We start from the raw sequence: 26,059 nt of genomic DNA, 5'->3' as shown, positions 1-26,059 counted from the left end.
GTAGGTATGGGGGTGACACCATTTTCTACCGCACCGGGTGACACCAACCCTAGCAACGCCACTGGACAAGGCTATAAACTAGATAAACAGGTCACAACTGCAAAACTATGGCAAAAATCAAATGAACAAGTCAGAACTGAAAACAAAAATCAAAATGCTTGACTAAAAATCAAGCAAATCAAGAGCAAAGCCAGAAGGCCGAGGAGGAATGAAATACCCCTCCTCAGCTGCTGATTGGCCCAGGCCTGTAACCTCTAACTGACCAGAGTGCAGCAGGCAAAGCCTGATCAGGTCCGATCGTTACAAATACACATAGTCCTCTTGGTGGTAAAGAAATGTTTATTAGGACATTGGATGTAACAAGAAAAACTAACTCTGCATGAGATCAAAGATATTATCAAACAGCTTCTGATGATGGATAAGAATGATACTGAAATACAAATGGAGGAAGATTCTAGAACATTCTCTAACAAGTGAAGCCATATAGAGCATAATAGAGTCCTTCAGAGATGCCACCTGGTTTAGCAACGGGAGGGAACCTGAAATTATGAAAGAATTATAGACGTCAATAATACAAGCAACACAAGCAACTATAATATAAAGGTGTTGGATAACAAACAACATTTAGGATAGGGGGTAAATATATGACGGCTATAGGTCCAACCTCGCCAATCACAAGATCAGGGTTCTGAGTGCCCAGTTCGAATGGAGAAGCCCTCAAACATGTGTGACACCGCTCCATGCAAAGTCTATAGGACTGAAGGAAAGAAATGGAGTGCAGAGCTTGTCCATCTCCATCAGTTCTATCACATGTTCTCACACATGCGGGACCACAGTCCCATTCAAAGAGGAAACCCGGGACCATGTTCTCATGATTGGTGGGGCCCCAGCTATTGGACCCAAGAAATCATACACTTATTACCCATCCTGTGGATAGGTGAACAATTTAATAATCCGGCCCCTTTAACTAAATATTATCTCCTTTCCCCCCAGCCTTTTGTCTGTCTCAGAAAAAAAGGTCTAATATCCCCATTTCAGAAGATCATCCCACCTGATATCTAATGTACAGCGCAGATGAACAATCCTGACCTAACCGGTAGATCTGGAAGGGGTTAATTCATCTACCTGTGTTTATCAGGTTTAGTGCACTTGTGGTATTGTTTTTCGTGGCGTTCTGGGATTTCTTCTGTAACCTTTGGTGAGCTGCTTTCCTACATATTCGTTATAACCATAAGGCTGTTCTACTGTATCATAGCCGATATGTGTAAGATTATCATTAGGACATGATTCATGATTCAACCATCTTACTTCCAACACAAGGGCGTCAGCCTAGACGTTTATAGAACATAGAAAACAGTGACAATTAGAGATGAGCAAACTCCACCCTGTAGCCTGGGAATAGTGTTGGATCTAGACCTTTTTTAGCTCAGTTCTTCTCTGGTCATAGCCCCAGGAGCACATGGCAGTCCCTCAGCTCCTGTCACATTTCTCTCTTCCTGGGCAGACTAAAGTCTGTGAGCCTAGGTATAGCTATTGTCAGGCATAACTCCTACAAATAGGCCGCATTGTCATTAGTCCTGTCTTCAAGCTATTTAATCCAGAGTCACTCTGCAAGGATTTTTCTGATCTTTAGCATTTTCTCCAAGAGGTTTTCAATGATGAATTAAAGAAGGGAATTGCTGCCTTTACACTGGATACCCTACTTACGCCTTTGGTTGGACCAGTGCCCGTATGTTATGTCAGGGGATCTTCTCTGAGTGCTTCTCCAAGTGTTGTGTCACAGTCTGCCACATTTCTGCATTTGGCAAGGTCACCTCCCATGAGATCCTTCAGTTAGTTTCTGTAATTTGGACATTAAAGGGGTACTCCACTGGAAATAGAAACAGATTTGTAAATTACTTCTATTTAAAAATCTTAATCCTTCCAGTACTTATCAGCTGCTGTATGCTCTTTCCTTTCTGTCTGCTCGCAGTGCTTTCTGCTGACACCTCTGTCCATGTAAGGAACTGTCCAGAGAAGCATATGTTTGCTATGGGGATTCACTCCTACAATGGACAGAGGTGTCAGCAGAGAGCACTGTGGTCAGACAGAAAGGAAATTAAAAAAGAAAAGAACCTTCCTGTGGAGCATACAGCAGCTGATAAGTACTGGAAGGATTAAGATTTTTAAATAGCAGTCATTTACAAATGAACACCAGTTGATTTAAAAAAAATGTTTTCCAGCAGAGTACTCCTTTAACCCCTTAAGGACGCAGCCCATTTTGGCCTTAAGGACTCAGACAATTTTATTTTTACGTTTTCGTTTTTTCCTCCTCGCCTTCAAAAAATCATAACTCTTTTATATTTTCATCCACAGACTAGTATGAGGGCTTGTTTTTGCGTGACCAGTTGTCCGTTGTAATGCAATCACTCACTTTACCATAAAATGTATGGCGCAACCAAAAAAATACTATTTGTGTGGTGAAATTAAAAAGAAAACCGCAATTTTGCTAATTTTGGAAGGTTTCGTTTTCACGCCGTACAATTTACGGTAAACCATGATAACATACTTTTCTATTACTGTTGCACTTAAAAAAATTGCTAACTTTCTAACCAAATTAGTACGTTTAAAATCCCCCTATTTTGAAGACCTATAATTTTTTAATTTTTCCGTTTAAGCGGCGGTATGAGGGCTAATTTTTTGCGCCGTGATCTGTACTTTTTATTGATACCATATTTGCTTATATAGAACTTTTAATCCATTTTTATAAAAAAAAATTGAAATAAAATGTTATAAAAAAGCACGTATTTTGGACTTTTTTTAATTTTTACGTTCATGCCGTTCACCGTACGGTATCATTAACATTTTATTTTAATAGTTCAGATATTTGCGCATGCATCGATACCAAATAGGTATTAATAAAATATTTTTCTAACACTTTTTGGTGGGGAAATTGGGAAAATGGGACAATTTACGTTTTTATTGGGGGAGGGGGTTTTTCACATTTTTTTTACTTTATCTTTTAACTTTGATTTTTACACTTTAATAGTCCCCATAGGGGACTATTTATAGCAATCATTCGATTGCTAATACTGTTCAGTGCTATGTATGGGACATAGCACTGATCAGCATTATTTGTCATCTTCTGCTCTGGTCTGCGGGCAGATCAGAGCAGAAGGCACCGGGAAGGCAGCGGAGGCAGGTGAGGGGACCTCCGTCTGCCGTGCTGGATGATCGGATCACCGCGGCAGCGCTGCCGGCAATCCGATCATCCATTTAAGTGACCGCGATGCTGCAGAGGCCGTAATCTGTATTGAGCATCTGAGGGGTTAATGGCGGACATCCACGCGATCGCAGATGTCCGCCATTACAGTCGGGTCCCTGGCTGCGATCAGCAGCCGGGAACTGCCGTGCATGATGCGTTAAGTACCACTTCACCAGGACGTACATTTACGTCCTGCGTAGTTAAGGGGTTAAGCTCGTGCATCAGAGAGTTGTCACATCGGTCTATATCTGCATTAGACTTATATATAAGAACATGTACCAAAAACGAAAGAGTGATTTCTGTAAAAGCATAGGTGAGAAAGTAATATTCCCCCGAAGGGACAGTGACTAAATTTTGCTTCTCCGGAACCTAAAGTTGTATTACTTTCAAGTAGTACAAACTACTTTCAAGTATATGTACTGTACTGAATTGCAGTGGGAGATAAGTAACGGTCAAGTTGTTAACCTTGGCTTCAGAGTTCTCCTTTGTGGGCAGGAACAGCTTCCATTGACACAGAATCTTGTAGGGGTTCACCGAGGAACACTGAGCTGCACCTCTCTCAACTCACAGAACACATCGGAGACTACTGCCCTCATTGCTCCAACTCTCTACAGCTCTGGTAGCCACCATGTTAACCCAATGTTCCTTTGTATCCCCACAGGCCTTTTTTAAATAATAGCTGTTGTGGCACACAAAGCCCAGGAAGGAGACCTCTGTAGGGAGGGTTTGGTCAAATATCTTACAAGGTTACTTAGCTCTGCAAATCCAGTGACATACAAATATGCAAGAGTAGCCTGAAAAAGTATAGCTTTAAAAAGTACAACTTGGGATTCTAGAGAATCATAATTTTGTCATGTCACTTTAAAGGGGTATTCCCATACCCCAGCGTTCTGAACATTTTGTTCAGAACGATTGGAGCGGACAGCCGTGATCGTGACGTCACGGCCATGCCCCTCATGATGTCACACCACACCCCCTCCATTCATGTCTATGGGAGGGGGCGTGACGGTCATAATGCTCCCTCCCATAGACATGAATTGAGGGCGTGTGGCGTGACGTCACGATCACGGCCACCCGCTCCAAGTGTTCTGAACAAATTGTTTGCAATGCTGGGGCATGGGAGTACCCCTTTAAGTAAAGCTTCTTTAGCAGATATACTGAAGAAATAACTCTATAGTTCTTTATTAGCACGTGTACATGAATATGTTTCCTTTAGATAGGTGTAGATGTCACAGCTCTCTGATATCATATCTTACAGTCCAAATTATAGAAACTACTGGACGGGGCTCTCACTGGAGGGGATTGTGTATGGCTGCGCTTCCTTTTTGTCAATTATGTAAAAATGACTGAAGAAGGGCGAAAAGGACTGCAAGATAATGGTAGGATACAGTATTCTTTGCTTACAATACTTACTATGGTTTAGCTAGTTTTTTGCTGTAGACACGGAGGTAAAAATCGGCTTCATCAGATTCTTTAGAAGTTGCTGCCACAATGACGTAATCCCCTGGAAGAAGCTGAAATCGACCTGTTCCATCCCGGAGGTAACGACGGAAACCATCCACACAGGCTACAGGGGAATTGTTCTTGAAGAACTCCTTCTGCAGCGGAATTGTATCCCCAGGGTTAACCTGTCATATAGACACCAAATGGTCAATATACAGTAACAAAGTCTCCTGTCCTTTACATAGACAGTGCTTACAGCTCCCAGCAGATCTTTCTTACTATTATATGTAAGGACTTGCTCAAAAAAATTAAGTGAACACTAAGATAACACATCCTAGATCTGAATGAATGAACTAATCGTATGAAATACTTTCATCTTTACATAGTTGAATGTGCTGACAACAAAATCACACAAAAATGATCAATGAAAATCAAATGTATCACCCCATGGAGGTCTGGATAAGGAGTAACACTCAAAATCAAAGTGGAAAACCACACTACAGGCTGATCCAACTTTGATGTAATGTCCTTAAAACAAGTCACAAAGAGGCTCAGTAGTGTGTGTGGCCTCCACGTGCCCGTATGACCTCCCTACAATGCCTGAGCATGCTCCTGATGAGATGGAGGATGGTCTCCTGAGGGATGTCCTCCCAGACCTGGACTAAAGCATCCGCCAACTCCTGGACAGTCTGTGGTGGATAGAACGAGACATGATGTCCCAGATGTGCTCAATCGGATTCAGGTCTGGGGAACGGGGGGACTAGTCCATAGTATCAATGCCTTCTTCTTGCAGGAACTGCTGACACACTCCAGCCACATGAGGTCTAGTATTGTCTTGCATTAGTAGGAACCGAGGGCCAACAGCACCAGCATATGGTCTCACAAGGGGTCTGAGGATCTTATCTCGGTACCTAATGGCAGTCAGGCTACCTCTGGCAAGCACATGGAGGGCTGTGCGGCCCCCCCAAAGAAATGCCACCTCTCACCATTACTGACCCACCTCCAAACCTGTCATGCTGGAGGATGTTGCAGGCAGCAGAATGATCTCCACAGCGTCTTCAGACTCTGTCACATGTGCTGAGATTGAACCTGCTTTCATCTGTGTAGAGCACAGAGCGCCAGTGGCGAATTTGACAATCTTGGTGTTCAAATGTCAAATCTCCTGCACGGTGTTGGGCTGTAAGCCCAACCCCCACCTGTGGTTTCTTTGTGGGTTTTAATTCCCTACAATTTACTTCCCACGGTATTTACTAGGGTTTCCCTACATTTTCCACTTTCCCTACATTTTTACACATGCGCTGATCTGTCTGGTTTTCCTCAGCTCAAATCCGCCACATTAAATGTGGAAATCTTAGTAAATATGTTGGGTTTTTGGAGACCATGCCCCTTTTCCCCAGCAACCACGCCCCTTTTTCGTGTTTAAAAAAAAAAAAGCAAAATGGAGAGTTAGTCGGGGTTTTTTCAATTCTGGCACAAAATCTGGTGCAGGCAAAATCTGGTGTAGGTGTACTGTACTGTACTGTACCCTGAAGAAGCTCCTGTCCTCTACATAGACAGTGATTACAGCTCCCAGCAGATCTTTATTACTTTTATTTGTAAGGATTTGCTTTATCTATATTAGTTATCTACTTTTTTTTTTTTAATCCTCACTTTTTTTCTATCTTTCGATGACATTTTGGTGGCTTCAGAACCAATTAGCAGGTTTCCATAGAGTTATGGTCTCAACATACAATGGTTTCAACATACAATGAGCGTCCTGAAAGCCCCCGTTGTGTACAGCATGGGAGAGGAGGGGGCACATGACAGGGGGTGTAGGTAGCAACAGGAAAGGGTTAATATGCAGGCGTTAGAAGAACGGGTGGTAAGGGGTTAAGATAGATAGGAGGAATGTGGCAGGCACGGGTGCAGGATGAGGAAGAACAGGAAGAAGAGGAGTCAGTTTGCAAGAAGAAATCGTGTGGTGTGGAAGCAAGTACCTCTCATGGCGGACCTGGAAGAATTACTGTGGAGGGTGCGGGCTGCTGCCTTGCTGCGAGGCCCGGACTGGCTGGAGGAGCAGTTGCTGGGGGTTGCCTCAGGCTTTGGCTCGGGGCGCTGTTCCAGGGCCTAGTGCGGGTCTGCAGCAGGCGAGCAAGCAGCGGTCCCATGCGCCGTCCCGCCTGAGCCCCGATGCTGTCTCCCATGCGCGGCGCCGTTGGGACCCTCCGGCTTCCTCTGCTCCTCCTGCTGCGGCAGTGAGTGGCGGGGGCACCGGGAGGAGACTATGGTCCTTCGCCGGGGTCCCCGGAGAGATCAGCGGTGGATGTGTCTGGCGGTGACGGTGCAGTCGCCAGACTGGGCCTTATGGAAGTTCGGATGGAGGAAGTTGCAGAGAGCGGAGGTCGCAAAGCTGCTGGAGTTACAGCCGCTGGGAGTGCTTCCCCAGAGAGGTTGGGTCAGTGGACCACCGACTCCAGTGGGGCGGGGGGGGGTTTACTTTATGTTTTATTGCGCGAAGTGCATAGCTTGCTACTGGGCTGTGGCGGGGCGGAGGGGTCTGCGGTGGCAGTGTGGGGGTGGTGTTGGAAGGGTTGCCGAGTAGCGGAGTTAATGGGGAGGCGGCCCCCTCTAGGGGGGCTGGGGATGCGGTTCCTGGGCAAGTGTCGGCAGCTCCGTCCGGGGTTGAGTCCGACAAGCTGGTTGACGGGGTGCGCTTGGCAGATGCTGCTAAAGGGGAGGTGTACGTTTGAAGGCGGAGGTGCGGGAGCGGATCTGGAAAGGGGAGTATGTGGAGATTTTTTCCCTGCTCCCGCTTGAAAAGTTTAATTTGGACAGGGTGAAGCCCAACGAGTCAAAGAAGGAGGAGGAACGTCGTCGGTATCGGCTGATACTGAGGACTCTCTCGAATTGGCTCCAAGCGTTCGCCATTCTGGCTAGCGTGGTTCAGGAAAAGGACCCGTCTAACTGTTCGGCTCTTTTTTTGTTACCTTGACTCGATTGGGGAGGCGTATCAGGTTTATAGGGGTATCGCTTGGTTGCGGTATGACGAACAGTTTCGTCAGTGGAAAGCCGTCCGTCTGGCCTTACGGTGGGACCATAAGGACATCAGCCTCTGGATGAAGCTTATGTCAGGACCTCAGGGGGGAGTGGGCAGCAGTCCTTTTGGGATGGAGGCGGCAGTCCCAGAAAGGGGTGCCCGGCGGGTACTGGTAAGGGCTGCTGTTGGGAGTCTCACAACGGCCAGTGCAAATTTGGAAGCGAGTGCAAGCACGAATGCTCCGGCTGCGGGGGAGGGCACAGCTTGTCCCGCTGTTTCAAGCAGGGCAAAGGCAAGGGAGCGGGGAGGTTGAGCAGAATAGGGGTGATGCCGGTGAGGCTGGCAGAGATGCTGCCCTTCCTCGCGTGGTACCCCGATAGGGAGGCAGCGGCCTTGTTGGCGGCTGGTTTTGACTGTGGTTTTCAGATTCCATGTGTGGAGCGGGGGTCCGGTGAGGGAGGCCGCAATTTGACGTCGGCATTGGCGGATCTGGAGGTGGTGGGGGCTAAGTTACTTAAGGAGGTGGACTTGGACCGGATGGCGGGCCACTTCGGGTCTCTGCTGTTGCCGGAATTGCGCCTCTCCCCATTGGGCTTGGTCCCGAAGAAGGAGCCCAATAAGTTTAGACTCTTTAACCACTTCTCTCACCCTGAGGGGGTGTCGGTTAATGACGGGATTGACCCCGCTTTGTGGCTCCGTGGAGAGGCGTTGCGGAGGGGTCCCCAGTGGTTGGAGGCACAGTTTGCGGCGTTGTCCCTGTAGGTGCAGCGCGGCTTTCATCAGACTCGTCGCCTCGTGCCCAGCGCCGCAAGGTAAGTCCCCGGCCGGGTCCCTCTACTTCCGGTGGGTCGGGGGGCAGAGCCGAGGGGGCTGCCGGAGGCCACTCGGGTGCAGTTGCTCAGGGAGGGCGGCGTGGTGTGACGTCGGGCTCATGCTGGCTCCCTGCAACAGGAGGAGCAGGTGGCGGAGGACCTTCTGAGATCCTCCGGTCCGGGCGGGGCGCCCACCGGTACAGGAGCTACGACTGCTGGTCCTACGACAGTTGGGTCCGGTGAGTGTTCCACCTTCTCCCTGGGTCTGGGGGGGGGGGGGTGGGGGCTGAGAGTGGGGGGCTGGCGGGTTTACAGCTTTTGCTTTTGGGTTTGCAGGCCTTAGTGCGGGGTGGGGTTTAGGGCCTCTGGGGTCTCCTGCTGTGGTGTGGGGTGCGTCGGCACGTCGGCGAGGTTGTCTGGGGTCAGGGGAGTGGTTGGCGGTGGCCTTGCAGAGGGGTCCCTTTCTGGGTGCTGCCGGAGGTACTGTTACGGCCACGGCCGGTTCGTCCAGGGTCGGAGGTCTTACTGTCGGCCAGGTGGTGGGGCCAACGGCGGTATTGGCCACCTCGGGGTTTGGGGGGGACGTGAAGCTGACTAACCATGCAATGGGGGAGGTTTATGTGTGCTATGAGGGCCCTTTGGGGGCTCACCTTAAGGCAGAAGTTAGGGAGAAAATCTGGAAGGGGGAGTACGTGGAAATATTTTCCCTACTCCCATTAGAGAAGTTTAATCTTGATAGGGTTAAACCGGATGAGGGTAAGAAAAAGTTAAAGGAGGAGGAGGAACGGCGGCGGTATCGTTTGATACTGCGGTCGTTCTCAAATTGGCTTCAGGCTTTCGCCATACTTGCTAGCGTGGTGGGTGAGAAGGCGCCAGAGCATTGCTCCGGCCTATTCTATTATATGGATTCCATCAGGGAGGCTCATAGAGTCTATGGCGGAATCGCATGGTTGTGCTATGATGAATAGTTTAGGCAACGGATGGCGGTGTGCCCATCTTTACGGTGGGACCATAAGGACATGGGCTTATGGATACAGCTGATGGCTGCCCCTTGTAGTGGCCCGCAGTCCTTTGGGAACGGTGGGGGTAGCTCAGGTGCTACCCGGGCGGGGGCGGGGTCAAAGAGGTGTGCTGGCAGTTCAAAAATTCAAAATAGACAAATCACCAGGTCCAGGTGGCATTCACCCCCGTGTTCTAAAGGAATTAAGTAATGTGATAGACAGACCCCTATTTTTAATATTCAGGGACTCTATAGTAACAGGGACTGTTCCCCAGGACTGGCGCATGGCAAATGTGGTACCAATATTCAAAAAGGGGTCAAAAGGTGACCCCGGGAATTATAGACCTGTTAGTTTAACCTCAGTTGTATATAAATTGTTTGAGGGTTTTCTATATGCTATTTTGAAGTATCTTAATAAAAATAAATGTATGACCCCATATCAGAATGGCTTTATGAGGGATCGGTCCTGTCAAACTATCCTGATCAGCTTTTATGAGTAGGTGAGCTCCAGACTGGACCAGGGGGAATCGCTGGATGTCGTATATCCGGATTTTTCCAAGCATTTGATACGGTGCCACCTAAAAGGTTGGTGCATAAAATGAGAAGGATGGGGCTGAGAGAGAATGTGTGCAAGTGGGTAAGTAACTGGCTCAGTGATAGGAAACAGAGGGTGGTTATTAATGGTACTTATTCTGATTGAGTGACTGTTTCTAGAGGGGACCACAGGGGTCAGTCTTGGGTCTTATTCTATTTAATATATTCATTAATGACCTTGTAGAGGGGTTGAATAGTAAACTAGCAATCTTTGCAGATGATACTAAACTTTGTAAAGTGGTAAACACAATAGAGGACAGGGCACTGTTACAAATGGATGTGGATAGGTTGGAGGTTTGGGCCGGGAAGTGGCAGATGAGGTTCAACACTGATAAATGTAAGGTAATGCACATGGGGAGGAAAAATCCGGGCTGGGATTATGTATTAAATGGCAGAACACTTGGGACGACTGACATGGAAAAGGACTTGGGAGTCTTAGTTAATAGTAAACTTAGCTGTAGTGACCAGTGTCGGGCAGCTGCTGCCAAGGCAGATAAAATCATGGGGGGCATCAATAGGGGCATAGATGCCCACGACAAGGAAATAATTCTACCGCTGTACAAATCACTAGTCACACCACACATAGAATACTGTGTACTGTACTGGTCAGACCACACATAGAATACTGTGTACAGTACTGGTCAGACCACACATAGAATACTGTGCACAGTACTGGTCAGGCATCACATAGAATACTGTGTACAGTACTGGTCAGACCACACATGGAATACTGTGTACAGTACTGGTCAGACCTCACATAGAATACTGTGTACAGTACTAGTCAGACCACACATAGAATACTGTGTACAGTACTGGGCACCAGTGTGCAAGAAAGATATAGTGGAGCTGGAGAGGGTTCAAAAACGGGCAACCAGGGTAATACGGGGAATGGGAGGACTACAGTACCCAGAAAGATTATGAGAATTAGGGTTATTTAGTTTAGAAAAAAGACGGCTTAGGGGCGACCTAATAACTATGTATAACTATATCAGGGGACCGTACAGAGATCTCTCCATGATCTATTTATACCCAGGTCTGTATCTATAACAAGGGGGCATCCTCTACGTCTTGAGGAAAGAAGGTTTGTACACCAGCACAGATGGGGGTTCTTTACTGTAAGAGCAGTGAGACTGTGGAATTCTCTCCCGGAGGAGGTGGTCAAGAGTTCAAAAGGGGCCTGGATGCATTTTTGGAGAGTAATAACATCACTGGTTATGTATACTAGATTTATAGGGACAGAACGTTGATCCAGGGATTTATTCTGATGCCATATTTGGAGTCGGGAAGGATTTTTTACCTCTAGTATGAGGGTTTTTTGCCTTCCTCTGATTGACTCAGTAGGGACTCATTAGGTATATAGGTTGAACTTGATGGTATTTTTTCAACCTTATGAACTATGTTTATTTTATTATTTAACATATCCAAACCTGTATTTGTGGTGACACGGTCTGGAGAGGATTTGCTGATGTGGGTTTACAGTTTGAAATGCTGCAGATTTTCCATGAAAAAACTGCATTGTACCCATCCTGTTTAAAAGTAGCCTTAACCCCTTACTGCCCTTAGATGTAATGGTTGTTCACGGTTCATGGGTCATTCCTAGGGTTCGCCACCTGGCTGGTATTTTGGCCACCCTGCTGGTGTTTTTATATTAAAAATAACCAACGGCTGTCTGGGCATGCTGGGAGTTGTAGTTTTGCAACAGCTGGAGGCACCCCTGATCAGGGCCGGCTCTGCCTATACGCAAACTAGGCAATCACCTAGAGCGGCCTCTTGAAGGGGCGCTGCTCTGCCTGTCACAGCAAATCTAGCTTTTCAACCATCCAGCCGCATCCCTAATAGCACCACCCCCGCCCCATGTTGGAGGAGGGCGGCATGCAGCGCTGCACTGACAACACCCCCGCCCCACCCCTCATGTTGCTGGAGAAGCACTGTGAGATCCAGTACCACCTGCCTCACCCCCCCCCCACCCCTAATCACAACCACATTGCGGCTGCCTTTTTGCTTACTTCATCCTGACGAGGAGCGCTGCTCCCTCCCCCGAGGTGCCTCTCTCTGCCTCAGCTGCTGCGCGACAGTGTCTTCAAATCAGGGTGAAAAGGTCACAAATATCGGCCATTCCTGTCCTCAGAGCCTCAGCCGGACAGGGAAGAGACACTGACCTGGTGAGGCTCCTTTCATGTGTGATCTGTCTGCTAAAATGTGTATCTAATCCCCCAGTGTGTGATCTGTCTAATGAGCTGTGTATCTAATCCCCCCATGTGTGATCTGTCTGCTAAAATGTGTATCTAATCCCCAGTGTGTGATCTGTCTGCTAAAATGTGTATCTAATCCCCCAGTGTGTGATCTGTCTAATGAGCTGTGTATCTAATCCCCCCATGTGTGATCTGTCTGCTAAAATGTGTATCTAATCCCCAGTGTGTGATCTGTCTGCTAAAATGTGTATCTAATCCCCCAGCGTGTGATCTGTCTGCTAAAATGTGTATCTAATCCCCCAGTGTGTGATCTGTCTGCTAAAATGTGTATCTAATCCCCCAGTGTGTGATCTGTCTAATGAGCTGTGTATCTAATCCCCCCATGTGTGATCTGTCTGCTAGCCTGTGTATCTAAACCGCCCATGTGTGATACTGTTTGCTGAGCTGTGTATCTAATCCCCCATGTGTGATCTGTCTGCTAAACTGTGTATCTAAACCCCCCATAAGTGATACTGTTTGAGCTGTGTATCTAATCCCCCTTGTGTGATCTGTCTGATGAGCCCCTGTATCTAATCCCCATGTGTGATTTGAGCTGTGTATTTAATCCCTTTATGTTTGATATTGTCTGCTGAGCTGTGTATCTAATCCCCCTATGTCTGATACTGGTTGCTGAGTCCCTGTATCTAATCCTATAATGTGTGATACTGTCTCTATCTAATACTGTTACACTGTCTGCTAAACAGTGTGTCACCCCAGTAATAAGGAGGTTACATGAGGAGGAGGTTTGTTACAGTGTGTCACCCCAGTAGTAAAGAGATTACATGAGGAGGAGGTTTGTTACAGTGTGTCACCCCAGTAGTAAGGAGATTACATGAGGAGGAGGTTTGTTACAGTGTGTCATCCCAGTAGTAAGGAGATTACATGAGGAGGAGGTTTGTTACAGTGTGTCACCCCAGTAGTAAGGAGATTACATGAGGAGGAGGTTTGTTACAGTGTGTCATCCCAGTAGTAAGGAGATTACATGAGGAGGAGGTTTGTTACAGTGTGTCACCCCAGTAGTAAGGAGATTACATGAGGAGGAGGTTTGTTACAGTGTGTCACCCCTGTAGTAAGGAGATTACACGAGGAGGAGATTTGTTACAGTGTGTCACCTCAGTAGTAAAGAGATTACATGAGAAGGAGGTTTGTTACAGTGTGTCACCCCAGTAGTAAGGAGATTACATGAGGAGGAGGTTTATTACAGTGTGTCACCCCAGTAGTAAGGAGATTACATGAGGAGGAGGTTTGTTACAGTGTGTCACCCCAGTAGTAAGGTGATTACATGAGGAGGAGGTTTGTTACAGTGTGTCACCCTAGTAGTAAGGAGATTAGATGAGAAGGAGGTTTGTTACAGTGTGTCACCCCATTAGTAAGGAGAATACACGAGGAGGAGGTTTGTTAAAGTATGTCACCCCAGTAGTAAGGTTGGGCGTGTCAAAGGGCGGAGCCAATGTGTGGGGTCAAGGGGGCGGCAAAATTAGCTTTCACCTAGGGTGCCAAAAGTCCTTGCACCAGCCCTGCCCCTGATTGGGAAACACTGACCTATACTATATACTACTATATAGTCCAACATGCTGGGAGTTGTAGTTTTCATTTGGGGCAGCTGCTGAGCCACAGGCTGTATCAGGGCATGCTGGGATTTGTAGTTAGTAACTGCAACTCCCAAATTTAATGAAAAAAAGTGATCAAAAACACAAAATATGAGCCCTCTTACAGGCCCGTATAAGGAGAAATATAAATAGTTATAAGGGTCAGAATAGGACAAAATGTGTATCCTGTGATGTCACGCATATATAATTAACTATGCAAATTAGCAACCCTTGCAACCCTAATCATTTCTGCAAACCACCATCCTATAGACAATCACGGGGGGGTCCGATGAGTTAAAATGGCGGCCGGAGGTCTCCTTCATGCTCCTCTAAAACAGTCTGCCTGGGTATGTTCACACCAGTGGGTTTCCAGCCGAGTTCGCCCCCTGTGACAAAATCTACACAGCAGAAAATCAGCAGCGGATTACATAATCTTCATTGGGATCTGCTGATGATTTGCCATAGCTCGCAATGGGAAACTTGCTGTAAACGTGTCGGTGTAAACTTACCTTCAGACAGACTGTAGGAGCAGAGCATGTATGCAACACAGTAAAGGCGATCTTATGATTGGTTATAATAATTTCTTATAGGGGACTTAAAGAATGTAAAGTAAAAAATAAATACAAAAAAAAAAAATCTAATACAAAAGCCCCTCCCCTAGGACAAATTTTTATAAAATAATAAAAATAAGAAACATATTTGGTATCGCCACGTGGGGCATTGTCCAAACTAATAAAATATTATGTTTAAGACCCCGTATGGGAAACAGCGTAAAATGTTAAAAAAATATACCAAATGCCAGAATTGCTGATTTTCAATCACATCATATATCCCAAAAATATGAATAAAATGTGATCAAAAAGTCCCATCCAAACAAAAATGTTACAGATAAAACAACAGATCACAGCGCAAAAAATAATCCCTCATACATCCCCGTATATGTAAAAATAAAAAGGTTACAGGAGTCAAAATACAGCACTTTTAAGCATTTTTTTTTTGTAAAAAGTTTTTTTTTTAAAGCAGTGCAATGATGGGTATTGCATAACCCACAGAATAAAGAGAACGTGTAATTTTTTTTCTGGTACATTTTCTGGTAATTGAAAGGTGTCATTACAAAGTACAATTAGTTGCGCAAAAAAAATAAAAAAAAATAAACAAGCCCTCATATGGGTCTGTGGATGGAAATATAGTTATGTGGTGTCCCGGTACAGGACTTGGTTCTGTCCCTTTGTCAGTGGTCCCCTCAACTAGAGTCCCTCCATGCTGGTAGGGCTCTCCTGGACGGCTAACCCCTAGTTGCCTCTTAATAATGTGCATAAATGTATATATTTATATATTTTATTATAGTGTATTCATGTATAGGACCTTTGGGTCATGTGACTTCAAATAAATTATGTTATGCTGTGTCATATCCAAAGTTCCTTGGGTCAGGACTGGCAGGTTTGCAGAACCAATGAGTTTTGTTCCTGCCCCCTCTCTATATAAGGGGCTGCTGCCACTAAATCGCTCTCTTAGTTCCAGATTACCAAGCTAGGAACATCTCAGCGCAATTCTCCAATTCAAGCTAGGCCTGAAGCCTATCCTGAAGCCTATCCATCTCAAAACCTACAAATCTACTGAACCCAAAATACCCCTAAATTCAGTAGCACAGTGGCAAGCAAAATCCAAGCTCATTCAACTCAAAAGTCCCAGCAAACCTGTGAGGAGCCTGTACCACGGTCCTCTTGCAAAAGACTGTCTGTTACCTAAAGTTGCATAAAATATGCAGTAAAGTTTATTCTGGTTTACTTCAACTTCTGCTGTGGACATTCCTTTATTCCTCCCTATCATTTATGGGATTGTTAGGGGTAGGACTATTACATTGAGGAAACCTAACCCTGGCGTCACGACAACTAAGGGTTAATCCTATACCCTACACTACCACTCCGCAACACCCTAGACACCATTACCCCTACAGGCTACCAGCACCTGTGAGGCCATGCACCTATATTAGCCAACTTAGGTGGGGCTTGCAGTTTGCCTCCCTCCTCCCATTGTATGTGTGTTTAGCCACGCTGCAGGGTACATGGGAGGACTCTGTGAGCCGACCTAATGCTGCCGTAATTGCCCACTGGCCCCTGTTTTGCTTATCACGCACAGGTAGGTTAGCGTAGGTCCCGCACCATCTTGAGAAACCTTGGTGTTGGTGTGCGGGCTCAGGTATGTCCTTCATATAAAGATATACTGGCGAATGTCTCAATTTTAACATCAGTGTTGAGGGATTAGCCAATGTCATTGTATACATCTACCACAGTAGTGCATCCATATTCCTGTATTGTATTGTTCTAATTGTTACACATCCACACCGTCTATCTGGTGTAGGATTCTATTATGGCACTTGTAGTCTGCTGCAGGCATCCTCCATTGTATGCATTTTTATGCTGGGGATCGCCCCTAGCAACAGACTACAAGGGCAGGATCTGCTTCCCCAGTATAAATGCACAACTGCATTTGGGGTTGAGCACCTCCAGCCATTTGAGACCACGTTTTTTGTTGTTGAGGAAAGAAATAAAATGTAAAAAATAAAAATTTACTGAGTGAAAAACAGAAAATTCCACCTATGACTGCATTTTTTGCCCCATTTTGCTGAACCATTCTTTACCCGCACCCTCTCCCGCTAAACACTCCGCTCTTCTCAGCATATTATCTAAAGTGACAAGAGCTATAAAAGGTCCCATTTCAATGCCTCAAAATGGGCATAAGCAAATAAACTGACCCAACTGTACAGCAGTATATCATATGTTGCCCGGAATGTTCCTTTAATAAAGGAAAGACTAAAATTTATAAACAGTACATTAAGAAAAGAAATAACACCAACCTTAAATATATAGAAGCCAATTTCAAGAAATGGTTCTTTTACACCCTCAAGAGTCTTCCTTCTTCTGTCCTTCTGTGATAGGCACACGATGATAGGACACTCTTTGCTGGTATCACCGCCTTCAGCCGCCACTGTGATCCGGAACTGAGGGTTCATCCAAAATGTGTCTGTGTATAAGAGAATGTAGAAGGTTAAAAATGTATAAATAGTATAATGCAATAATAATACAGTAAATAATATCATAGTGGAATAATAATTGAACAAGTTTGGAAACAGTCTTAATTAAAGCTTCAAGGGTGGGATGGCTGATGTGTGGGAGGGAGAAAAGTGACCTCACATTTACAAACAAGGTATTATGGGACTTATAGTTGGAGGGAGGGAGCTCCAACAGGAAATTTCAGCCATTTCACAAAAAGATAGCCACAGTGGTAGGGTAATCTAACAAGATAGCCATTTAACCCCACGACAAGCACGGATCCTTCCTAAGCATGTCCATTACTGTCTGGCAGGTAAGTACTAAAATCACCTTATGGTGGAGAACCCCTTTAAATCCCTGCACACTGTTATCTGCAGAGGTCAGTTTCACGTACATGTGCTAAAGCAAGATTACTACAAACCAGTTAAGCTGCTATTAAAGCACTATTCAAGGGACACTGACCAAATCTACAATTTTCTGACTCCTAAGCTGAGTCATTCACAGCTTTATTCAAGGGACTGTAATATTGTAGAATTGTGAAAGGAGCTAAATAAAGTTGATGGGGGAGATTTATTACCACCTGACCAGAAGAAAAGTTGCTGAGTTGCCCATAGCAACCAAACAGATCGCTTCTTTCATTTTTGAAAAGTCCTGTGAAAAATGAAAGCAGCGATCTGATTGGTTGCTATGGACAACTCAGCAACTTTTCCTCTGGACAGGATTTGATAAATCTCCCCCTATAAGTTGTTCAATGGAATGCCAGCATCAGAAGTCTGTGTGATCAGCTTTATTTGAAGGGGCATCGGGTTAATACCACTCAGCTACATGACACAAACATTAAGGACTACTACCCTCATCATAACCCTCTAGGCTTTCCATGGCACAGACATACACAGTGGGTTTGGATGTGGATGCAGACGTCCTTATTATGTTGGATAGTACACACATTCTTACCCAAAGCGAGCTTTCCTCCAGAAGATTGTCCCTTTTTCCAGCTCCCATGAAATTCAGTCAGGAGCCACTTAAAGTTGTCACCAGAGAACGTCTCACTCAGGCTGATGTCACAGATGTATACTCTTTTAAACTCTTTCAGAAAGTCAGGGAAGGGTATCCTGCAAACAACCAAAAACTATAGTTTACAGATTTGCCAAACTTTCAAAAAAGTTTTAATCATTTTTCCCACATAAAACCCCCTGTCATCATCCCACCCCCCCCCCTTCATCATCACCACCTGTCATCACCCCCCCTTCATCATCACCACCTATCATCATCCCCATGTCATCATCCCACACCCCCCATTCATCATCACCACCTATCATCATCCCCTTGTCATCACCCCACACACCCCTTCATCATCACCACCTGTCATCATCCCCTTGTCATCATCCCACCCCCCTTCATCATCACCACCTGTCCTCACCTCCCCCTTCATCATCACCACCTGTCCTCACCCCCCCCCTTCATCATCACCACCTGTCCTCACCCCCTCCCTTCATCATCACCACCTGTCCTCACCCCCCCTTCATCATCACCACCTGTCATCATCCCCTTGTCATCATCCCACACACCCCTTCATCATCACCACCTGTCATCACCCCCCCCCTTCATCATCACCACCTGTCATCACCCCCCCTTCATCATCACCACCTGTCATCACCCCCTCCTTCATCATCACCACCTGTCATCATTCCCTTGTCATCATCCCACACACCCCTTCATCATCACCACCTGTCAACACCCCCCCCCCTTCATCATCACCACCTGTCATCACCCCCTCCTTCATCATCACCACCTGTCATCATTCCCTTGTCATCATCCCACACACCCCTTCATCATCACCACCTGTCATCACCCCCCCCTTCATCATCACCACCTGTCATAACCCCCCCCTTCATCATCACCACCTGTCCTCACCCCCCTTCATCATCACCACCTGTCATCATCCCCTTGTCATCATCCCACACACCCCTTCATCATCACCACCTGTCATCACCCCCCCCCTTCATCATCACCACCTGTCATCACCCCCCCCCTTCATCATCACCACCTGTCATCACCCCCCCTTCATCATCACCACCTGTCATCACCCCCCCCCCTTCATCATCACCACCTGTCATCACCCCCTCCTTCATCATCACCACCTGTCATCATTCCCTTGTCATCATCCCACACACCCCTTCATCATCACCACCTGTCATCACCCCCCCTTCATCATCACCACCTGTCATCAGCCCCCCCCCCCCCTTCATCATCACCACCTGTCATCAGCCCCCCCCTTCATCATCACCACCTGTCATCAGCCCACCCCCCCTTCATCATCACCGCTTGTCAATGTCTGATTTAGCAGTGGTCTTCAACCTGCGGACCTCCAGATGTTTCAAAACTACAACTCCCAGCAAGCATTTGAAACATCTGGAGGTCCGCAGGTTGAAGACCACTGCCCCCCCTAAGCCCCTATAGTTTCGTACTCACCTCCGCTCGGCGGGACGTTAGGGTGCGCTGGTCCGGGCCATCTGTGCTGCAGGGACCGTCCGGTGGGGAGGGATAGTCGTTGCGGGCTGTCCATCTTCCCCGGGGGGGCCTCTTCTCAGCGCTTCGGGCCCGGAATAGAGATGTTGCCTTGATGACGACGCACAGGGACGTGGGGCCATCGTCAAGGCAACGTGACTATTCCAGGGCCGGGCCTGAAGCGCGGAGAAGTGCCCCCCCCCCCCCCCGGTGAAGATGGACAGCCCGCAACGACTATCCCTCCCCATCGGACGGTCCCTGCAGCACAGATGGCCCGGACCAGCGCACCCTAACTTCCCGCTGAGCGGAGGTGAGTACAAAACTAAAGGGGGTGAGAGGAGGGGGGGTTTGGATGATGTCGAAGGCCGCAGTGGTCTTCAACCTGCGTACCTCCAGATGTTTCAAAACTACAACTCCCATCATGCCCGGACAGCCGATGGCTGCCCGGGCTTGCTGGGAGTTGTAGTTTTGAAACATCTGGAGGTCCGCAGGTTGAAGACCACTGAGGGCAGAGTTCACTCGAGTATAAGCCGAGGGGGGGTGTTTTCAGCACGAAAAATCGTGCTGAGAAACTCAGCTTATACTCGAGTATATACGGTACTGGATTTTTTTGTAAAAATAAATGAATGAATTTTGTAATTTTGCTGTCCTGTTGTATTCATGGGGCACCCATATGGGAGCCAGCATAGCCAGCATTCATGCCTCCTTCCTCTCTGCTCCCATATGCCTGCCCACCTCACACTCACATGGGCAAAGAGGGTCTCATGAATATTTACGAGGTGGGTGGGCATATGGGAGCAGAGAGGAAGGAAGAAGGGATGTTGGTTATGCTGGCTCCGGCCTCCATTGAGCAAAGCAGCCTGGTACCAGGTGTATCTCTGAAACGGCGGCAGCGATCCGGGTAAGTGATCATTTAATCCAGTTTACCCGTACTATAACCCTGTGTTTTAAGTTTTGTGTCAATGAACCAGCTGTCAGTTCCCCTTTAAATGTTTGTTTTCTTAATCTAGTTTTATCTGAGATGTTTGTTATATTCTAACCTAAAAAGTGCCAATATACCTTATGCTAAATAGTGATGAGTGGCATAGGCCATATTCGAATTTGCGATATTTCGGGAATATATGGACGAATATTTGTCATATATTCGCGAAATTTGCATATTCATTATTCATGCTCATATTTGCGAATATTGAGTCCTCCCTTCTTTAATGGTATAGGGAACTGTGACTAGTGCATTAACTCGGTGATTTTTTGCCCGGCAGCTTTTCCAGGAAAGTAAAGTTAAACCACAACACTATAACGCTCTGTTCCACCCTGGGAAACGGAAGCCCCCAAAAGTTACAAAATGACATTTTTTCTTCAATTTTGTCGCACAATTAGTTTTTTTTCCGTTTCGCCATGGATTTTTGGGAAAAATTACTAATGTCACTGCAAAGTAGAATTGGTGGCGCAAAAAATAAGCCATCATATGGAATTTTATGTGCAAAATTGAAAGCGTTATGATTTTTAGAAGGTTATGAGGAAAAAATGAAAATGCAAAAACGGAAAAACCCTGCGTCCTTAAGGAGTTAAAGATGGGAGGGCTCAATATTCGCGAACATGCGCACATGCGCATACATTTTTGCATATGCAGAAAAAAACCTGAATATGCGAATATGCGATATTCACAACTAAAATTCGAATCGCTAATATTCGTGAGCAACACTAATGCTAAAGTCAGCCGTCCCCCGCCACCACCAGCAGGCCAAGCCGACTGTATAAGGCATATGGCAGCCCCCTAACTCTCCACCAACAGATGATGTCAGTGGAGAGAAGTGTCATGTATGATGTTTTTTTTGCCAACCCTACCATTTTGTTTAGGGAGGGATAGGCCGATGTCAGAGCTGTCTAACTGTGGCATTCTAAAAGTTTATGTTTATGGGGAAGTGGAGGGAGATCACTGTTGACCATTGTTTGGCCGACAGTTGTATACAATGTATGTCCACCTGAGGTAAGTCTATGTGTGGTCAGCCAGTGATTGTTATTAGAGATGAGCGAACTTTTCAAAAATTCGATTCGGGCGATTCGCCGAATATTCCCGAAAAGTTTGTTTTGATCCGAATTTATTTGCGGCGAATCGATGTTAAAAAAGGCTATTTCTAGCCTACATACAGCCTCTATAGGGGTATAGAACACTTTGCTGTGTCCTAAAACGCATATGGAGTGTGCTGGGGTAGTGAAATAATACTGTTATTCAGAATAACATGCAGATTACCGGCATCGCTCTTAGAATCACTGCCGCACAGCAGCACAATGACAGAGCCTGGTGGTGGCATCAGTGTCAAAAGACCATATAGTGACTGAATGACACAGCGTGGACATGTTGGCAGCAAGAGGAGACCATTTAGTGGCTGAATGACACAGCGTGGACATGTTGGCAGCAAGAGGAGACCATATAGTGGCTGAATGACACAGCGTGGACATGTTGGCAGCAAGAGGAGACCATTTAGTGGCTGAATGGCACAGCGTGGATTTGGCTGATGCACTAGTACACTACACACCAGGGCTTCACAATCCCCCCCCAAAAAACAACACAATATATGACATTTTTGACAAAGATTTCTCATTGGTAGCACCCGCTATCCAAACATTTTAAATTCCCAGACCCAGGCCCCACCTCTGAGGCATCAGGAACCCATTTATTGCCTGAAGGACAAAGTCTGGAGTTGGCTGATGCACCAGTACACACAGGGCTTCACAATCCGCCCCAAAATCAACAAAATTGTATACATTTTTTTTTTTTTTAATTTACAACTTTGTTTAAGCACAAGCGCATATCCAACATTTCAGAAGACTCTATAAGGCAGGACGGTGGACCACCCAAAGACTTTCTTCTCAAAAATAATGAACCACACAATTGTTGACTAAAAAAATAAATAAAAAAATTTAAATTCCTAGACCCAGGCCCCACCTCAGCTGCATCAGTAACCCATAGATTGCCTGAAAGACACTGCCTGGAGTTGGCTGTTGCACGAGTACACACCCGGGCTTCACAATCCACCCCAAAAAAAACACAATTTTTTTTTTTAATTGTCTGACAAAATACCTTTTTGTTAAAACAAGCGCATATACAGCAGTTCAGAAGACTCTATAATGCAGGACGGTGGACCACCCAAAGACATTCTTCTATAATATAATAAACCACACAATATGTTCAATTTTTTTTAATTATTGAAATTCCAAGACCAAGGCCCCACCTCTGCTGCATCAGTAACCCATATATTGCCTAACGGACACAGACTGGAGTTGACTGATGCACGAGTACACACTACATACCCGTCACCCGGGCTTCACAATCCACCCCAACAAACCGCAAAATTTTATCGAAATTGTCTGACAAAATACCTTTTTGTTAAAACAAGCGCATATACAGCAGTTCAGAAGACTCTATAATGCAGGACGGTGGACCACCCAAAGACATTCTTCTATAATATAATAAACCACACAATATTTTAAAAATTTTTTAAATAATTGAAATTTCAAGACCAAGGCCCCACCTCTGCTGCATCAGTAACCCATATATTGCCTAACGGACATAGACTGGAGTTGACTGATGCACGAGTACACACTACACACCCGTCACCCGGGCTTCACAATCCAACCCAAAAAATCGCAAAATGTTATCGAAATTGTCTGACAAAATACCTTTTTGTTAAAACAAGCGCATATACAGCAGTTCAGAAGACTCTATAATGCAGGACGGTGGACCACCCAAAGACATTCTTCTATAATATAATAAACCACACAATATTTTCAATTTTTTTTAAATAATTGAAATTTCAAGACCAAGGCCCCACCTCTGCTGCATCAGTAACCCATATATTGCCTAACGGACATAGACTGGAGTTGACTGATGCACGAGTACACACTACACACCCGTCACCCGGGCTTCACAATCCAACCCAAAAAATCGCAAAATGTTATCGAAATTGTCGGACAAAATACCTTTTTTTTTTTTTTTTTTAAAAAGCGCATATACAGCAGTTCAGAAGACTCTATAATGCAGGATGGTGGACCACCCAAAGACATTCTTCTCAAAAGTAATAAACCACACAATGTTTGAAATTTGGTTAAAAAAATTATTACATGTGTGTAAGTGCATCTGTCTCCAAAAGATCAGATCACAAAAGGATTCTAATCGCCAAAAATGATTAAGCAGAGTTAATCCCTCTCCATCTATTTTTTTTTTCATTAAAAAATCACATGCAACAAGCGTTCCGTTGTGTAACGATTAGCATTCTGCAAAATTCAATTTTATTACTGATAAAATTACCAGTAAATTTAACAATAACACTACCCAAGAGTGTTTAATTACCCCATACATTGCACCAGGAGCAGTCAGGAGTAGGCCTCAGCAGTACCCAAGAGGCTCTAATAACCCCTTACCTTGCCCGATCAATTGCGAGATCGAGCAATAACAGGTGTGTTATGGCCTCAGATGTCCTGGGCCGCACTAGCGCTCCACGGAACGGATAAGCGTCTCTCTATCTTTCAAGGACTGGTGCGTGTTGCAAGCTGAAACCAGTTCGTGATAGGGATCTGTGATTGCAATAATTTAAAACGAGGAATTACCAGTAAGTGAGGGTTATAAGCTGGCGTTTATTAAGTCCCTGCCCTTTGTACACACCGCCCGTCGCTATAAGCGATTGGATTAGTTAGTGAGTTGGTTAGTGAGGTCTTCGGATCGGCCCAGGCGGGGTAGGAGAAGTATGTATTTAGCTACTGCTAAACATCCAAAAATTTAAGGCCCAAGGCCAGAGGCACCAGGGAGGCAAGTAGTTCCTGAAAGACACAGAATGAGTCTGGAGCATGCATTTGCAGTACCCAAGAGGGTTTCATAACCCCTTACATTTAAAGATCAATGTTTACATTTGCATTAAGCATGTATTTAGCTACTGCTAAACTTCCAAAAATTATAGGCCCAAGGCCTGAGGCACCAGGGAGGCAAGTAGTTTGTGAAAGACACAGAATGCGTCTGGAGCAATCATTCGCAGTACCCAAGAGGGTTTCATAACCCCTTACATTTAAAGATCAATGTTGACATATGCATTAAGCATGTATTTAGCTACTGCTAAACTTCAAAAAATTATAGGCCCAATGCCAGAAGCTTCAGTTTTCCCCATATTAGGAGCATAGTTGTCCCCCAGATTAGGCAGCATAGATGTCCCCCAGATTCGGACCATAGTTGTCCCCCAGATTAGGCAGCATAGATGTCACCCAGATTAGGCAACATAGATGTCCCCCAGAGTAGGCAGCATAGATGTCCCCCAGATTAGGAGCATACTTGTCCCCCAGATTAGGCAGCATAGATGTCACCCAGATTAGGAGCATAGTTGTCCCCCAGAGTAGGCAGCATAGATGTCACCCAGATTAGGCTGCATAAATGTCCCCCAGATTAGGAGCATACTTGTCCCCCAGATTAGGCAGCATAGATGTCCCCCAGATTAGGCAGCATAGTTGTCCCCCAATCAGCGCGGGCCGGTCAGAGCCAATCAAAGGGCCGTATGTGTCAAGTGGGCCGTACAATCCCCAGGTCTGCCCCAAAGGGTTTCATAACCAACCGCAATAGAGAAAATTTTGTTGTAGGAGCATGGTCAATCTACTCAGACCCATCTGTCATTGGTGACTGGAAATCCTGACTGATCCATCCCTGATTCATCTTGACAAACGTCAGTCTCTCCACATTTTTAGTGGACAGACGAGTTCGCCTTGCGGTGACTATGGCCCCGGCCGCACTAAACACCCGCTCTGATGGCACACTACTGGCCGGGCAGGACAGCTTTTCCAGGGCAAACTCCGCTAGTTGCGGCCATAAATCGAGTTTGGCTGCCCAGAAGTCCAGCGGATCTTCAACGGTTGTTGGCAGGGTCATGTCGAGGTAAGCCATCATCTGCTGGTTCAGGTCCTGCTCCATGTCCACCTGCTGCTGATGAGTAGCTTCACTATGCGGCTGAAGGATGCTACTCATCAGCGACTGTAGACTCAGGCTGCTGCTGATTGAGCCGGTACTGCTCCTGCCACCCCTCCCCTCCCCAGCAGCCGTGGCAGTGGAAGGTGAGCGCAGAGGGCCCCCCGAGTCAGACCTGCGAGTGGATGGACCATGTGGCCGATAGGCATCGGCCAACCGACTACGTAGAAGCTCCCTGAAGTAGGTCAGTTTGTCCTCCCTCTCAGTGGGTGTAAAAAAGGCCCCCATTCTGGGCCGGTAGCGAGGGTCTAATAAGGTGGAGATCCAGAAGTCATCGCACTGATGAATTTTGACAATTCGGGGGTCACTACGCAACCAACTCAGCATGCATCGTGCCATTTGTGACAGTGACTCGCTGGGACTACCTGCCTCCATCTCCACTGCATACTGCCACGGTGTGTCTGGGTCCTCTGTCTCGCCTCCCTCGTAATAACCCTCCAGCTCCTCTGGCTGCTCCTGCTCCTCCCCTCCTGTCCAATGACCAGAAACACCGGCCATCTCATCCACCATAAACTGTGCTCCGCTCTGCCCCTCATCATCCTCCTCCAGTTCATCCCCCACA

At 46.2% G+C, this 26,059-nt stretch overlaps 1 protein-coding gene across 2 annotated transcripts in view; it reads right to left on the bottom strand.

The window, feature by feature from the left end:
* Nucleotides 1-327: 327 nt before the first annotated feature.
* Nucleotides 328-26,059, bottom strand: part of LOC130363087 (calpain-8-like) — a 124,174-nt gene continuing 98,442 nt past the window's right edge. For both annotated transcript variants that reach the window (XM_056568428.1, XM_056568427.1), the window contains 4 exons: nucleotides 17,937-18,094; nucleotides 16,787-16,953; nucleotides 4,658-4,872; nucleotides 328-539 (listed from right to left, as the gene is read on the bottom strand). In XM_056568428.1, the coding sequence (XP_056424403.1) occupies nucleotide 539; nucleotides 4,658-4,872; nucleotides 16,787-16,953; nucleotides 17,937-18,094 (541 nt within the window). In that variant the 3' untranslated portion in view covers nucleotides 328-538. The remainder of the gene's footprint in view (nucleotides 540-4,657; nucleotides 4,873-16,786; nucleotides 16,954-17,936; nucleotides 18,095-26,059) is intronic.

This window comes from Hyla sarda, chromosome 3 (assembly GCF_029499605.1).
Source record: "Hyla sarda isolate aHylSar1 chromosome 3, aHylSar1.hap1, whole genome shotgun sequence".
Taxonomy (NCBI): Eukaryota; Metazoa; Chordata; class Amphibia; order Anura; family Hylidae; genus Hyla; species Hyla sarda.
Note: the sequence above shows the minus strand (reverse complement) of the source record. Positions and strands in the feature narration are given on the sequence as shown.